The following is a 2,681-nucleotide window of genomic DNA, read 5'->3' as shown; positions in this document are numbered from 1 at the left end:
TGGGGTATGCTGGTCTGATGGGGTATGCTGGTCTGATGGGGTATGCTGGTCTGATGGGGTATGCTGGCCTGACATGCTATGCTGGTCTGACGGGGTATGCTGGTCTGACGGACTATGCTGGTCTGATGGGGTATGATGGTCTGACGGGGTATGCTGGTCTGCTGGGGTATGCTGGTCTGATGGGGTATGCTGGCCTGACAGGCTATGCTGGCCTGATGGGGTATGCTGGCCTGATGGGGTATGCTGGTCTGACGGGGAATGCTGGCCTGATTGGGTATGCTGGTCTGACAGGGGTATGCTGGTCTGACAGAATATCGGCTCATGTAACCCCAATAGTTCCCAAACATCTGTCCGTTAGTCTGAACAGCTGCTGGCAGATGGAGCCAAAGAAAACGTCTATTAACCAATAATTTTAATTGATTACTTGACTTACTGTGGATTTTAATATTAGCAGCAGGAACATTTGTCACTGCTCTAAAACTTTGAGGGAAACAAGTTGCAAACTAAATTCTAGATCGAAGTCTTTCTATGCTGACATCAGAACAACTACGGTAGTTACTGATAAAGTTCTGCAGGTAAAGAAGAAAATGAGATGGGAATAATTTTAGCGTTTTAAATGTCCTGCTAGTGTTTTCTGCGTGCTAGCGGAACTTGGTCCTCCTACGTTCTTAACAATCCCTGATTTGCTAACAGGGCATCAATATTCCAGGATTGGCTCCTTTAGAACCCAAACAGCTCACGTTTAGAACATGTTATTCAGTCTGTTCTCTGCTTGCTGGATGGAACAACATCTAAACGGTCTTGGTTCATTCTTCTTTTTCTGTAAAAAACAATAATTCTGTGTTTGGGATTGGGTCTGGATTATTTCCTCATTCTTCAGGTTTCGTCCACCAGAGGGCGACACCTGTGGTTTGCTGCCAGGCTGCACCTACAGACCATGAGCCTCATTACCTGAGATGAGTAAGAGAGGCAGGAGTCCAGTCACTCTCCATCTCTACTAACTACCCGATCCCTGAAGTTCACCATTCACCTGGAAGAACTAAACTCCCCACCTCTGACTTACAGCATCAACCGGACCTCCCCCGCCTCTCCCTGGCAGAAGGATTCCTTCATACAGGGAAGATGGCTGCCTCCTGCTCCATCCCTGCACTTCCTCATCTCCCATTACCTCAACCCTCCTCTTTAATAAACTCAGCTATCAGATTCCTTTGTCTCTGGGAGTTTTCTCTTTGCAGGAGGGTCAGAGGCCTTGTCTGTGTTCTGGTACCGATCCAGTCGGCTCCTCATACTCTTTCCTTTTTAGTTTTCTGTTAACCTGAAAATGTGACTTGGTGTTTATTGTGAGTGTTTGTAGCGATTTGGCTGCTGCCTCACCAGGGTTACATTAGGTTAGCCCTCTGAATCTCAATGGAACTTCCTGCTTGAATAAATGTTCAATGAATAAAACAGAAATTCAGTTCAGGTCACTTATATGAGAATGTGTAAAAAAACAACTCACCACACATTTTTATTATAGGCTACATGTTATGTGAAATTTAAAAATAACGTTATTACAGGAGAACTTTTACTTCCATTTAAGTTGCTTCTTCAACAGTAACAATAAACTGGCGGTGTGAAATGGCTGTGCTGATCTAGTGGCAGGAAGTGAGTAAAGTGGAGTCATTTCCTTCTCTTCGTGGAGGAAATGACTCAGAAACACAGAGAATAAACTGTCTGCAACTCCCTGACCAACATTAACTCTGCTTTCCATTCTTTGTATAGAAGTTGCTCTGAGTTTGGTATCTCTAACTTTCCACATCATCGGGATACAAATTGCATAATTTTGCATTTTGCTAAGGCACAGGTGTCAAACTAGTTCCAGAAAGGGCCGTGTGGCTGCAGGTTTTCTTTCCAACCAAGCAATAGCACCAGACTCCATTCATCTCATCAAGTCATCATGTTCACATTGGACTCAATTGATGAGATGACTGGACTCTGGTGAGCTATTGCTTGGTTGGAAAGAAAACCTGCAGCCACACGACCCTTTCTGGAACCAGTTTGAACCTCCTGTGCTAAGAGGTTTGATTCCTTCTAAATAATAATAATTAAACATATCATCGTACATTCCTGCACGAAGCATGACTGCTTTATTTTCATGAATTGACCACAAAACTGAGAAACTAAGAGAGCAAACAGTTCAGGATTATGGCAGTAAAGTGGGACAACATTGATCCATGGATGGAATAACTTCTACTAACTTCTATTCCAATAAATGAGTACATGATAAATATATCTATGAAATCAAAGAAAACTTACCATCCATTTCCTGAATTGGTATTTGCCCAAATATGTGTAAATATGGTCTGTAGAAGACTCTGCGGAAAATCCAGTTAGGGCGGGGGTCGTAGGCGTAGAGGAGTGCTTGATGAGCGACTCCATAGGCCATGAGCCAAACGGCCAGGAAGAAGAGGAAGAAGAAAACATCTTTCACCTGAAGGAAGCAGAGGGGGAGGAGTCAGAGAGGAGCCTGGAGGCATAACCCTCCAGCGTTGGCGTCCCGTTAGCGATGTGAGGTCACAGTTCAATGCTCACCCTGCTCTCTGTGTGCTGAGCTGTCTGCTCTCTGCATTTAAGGTTTGAAGTTTTCTATCTAAGGAAAACCAGCTGACTGCATCGACTCATTGACTCTTCAGCAATCCCTC

The 2,681-nt window shown here is 44.3% G+C and overlaps 1 protein-coding gene across 1 annotated transcript in view; it reads right to left on the bottom strand.

Annotated features, from left to right (window-relative positions):
- Window positions 1-2,257: 2,257 nt before the first annotated feature.
- LOC107104313 (transient receptor potential cation channel subfamily M member 4-like) overlaps window positions 2,258-2,681 on the bottom strand; it is an 80,656-nt gene continuing 80,232 nt past the window's right edge. Inside the window, exon 21 of the mRNA XM_015404297.1 lies at window positions 2,258-2,470. Within this exon, the coding sequence (XP_015259783.1) occupies window positions 2,273-2,470 (198 nt within the window). The 3' untranslated portion in view covers window positions 2,258-2,272. The remainder of the gene's footprint in view (window positions 2,471-2,681) is intronic.

This window comes from Cyprinodon variegatus, unplaced genomic scaffold (genome assembly GCF_000732505.1).
Source record: "Cyprinodon variegatus isolate N-32 unplaced genomic scaffold, C_variegatus-1.0 Scaffold1687, whole genome shotgun sequence".
NCBI lineage: Eukaryota > Metazoa > Chordata > Actinopteri > Cyprinodontiformes > Cyprinodontidae > Cyprinodon > Cyprinodon variegatus.
This window is presented reverse-complemented; position numbering and strand designations above follow the sequence as displayed.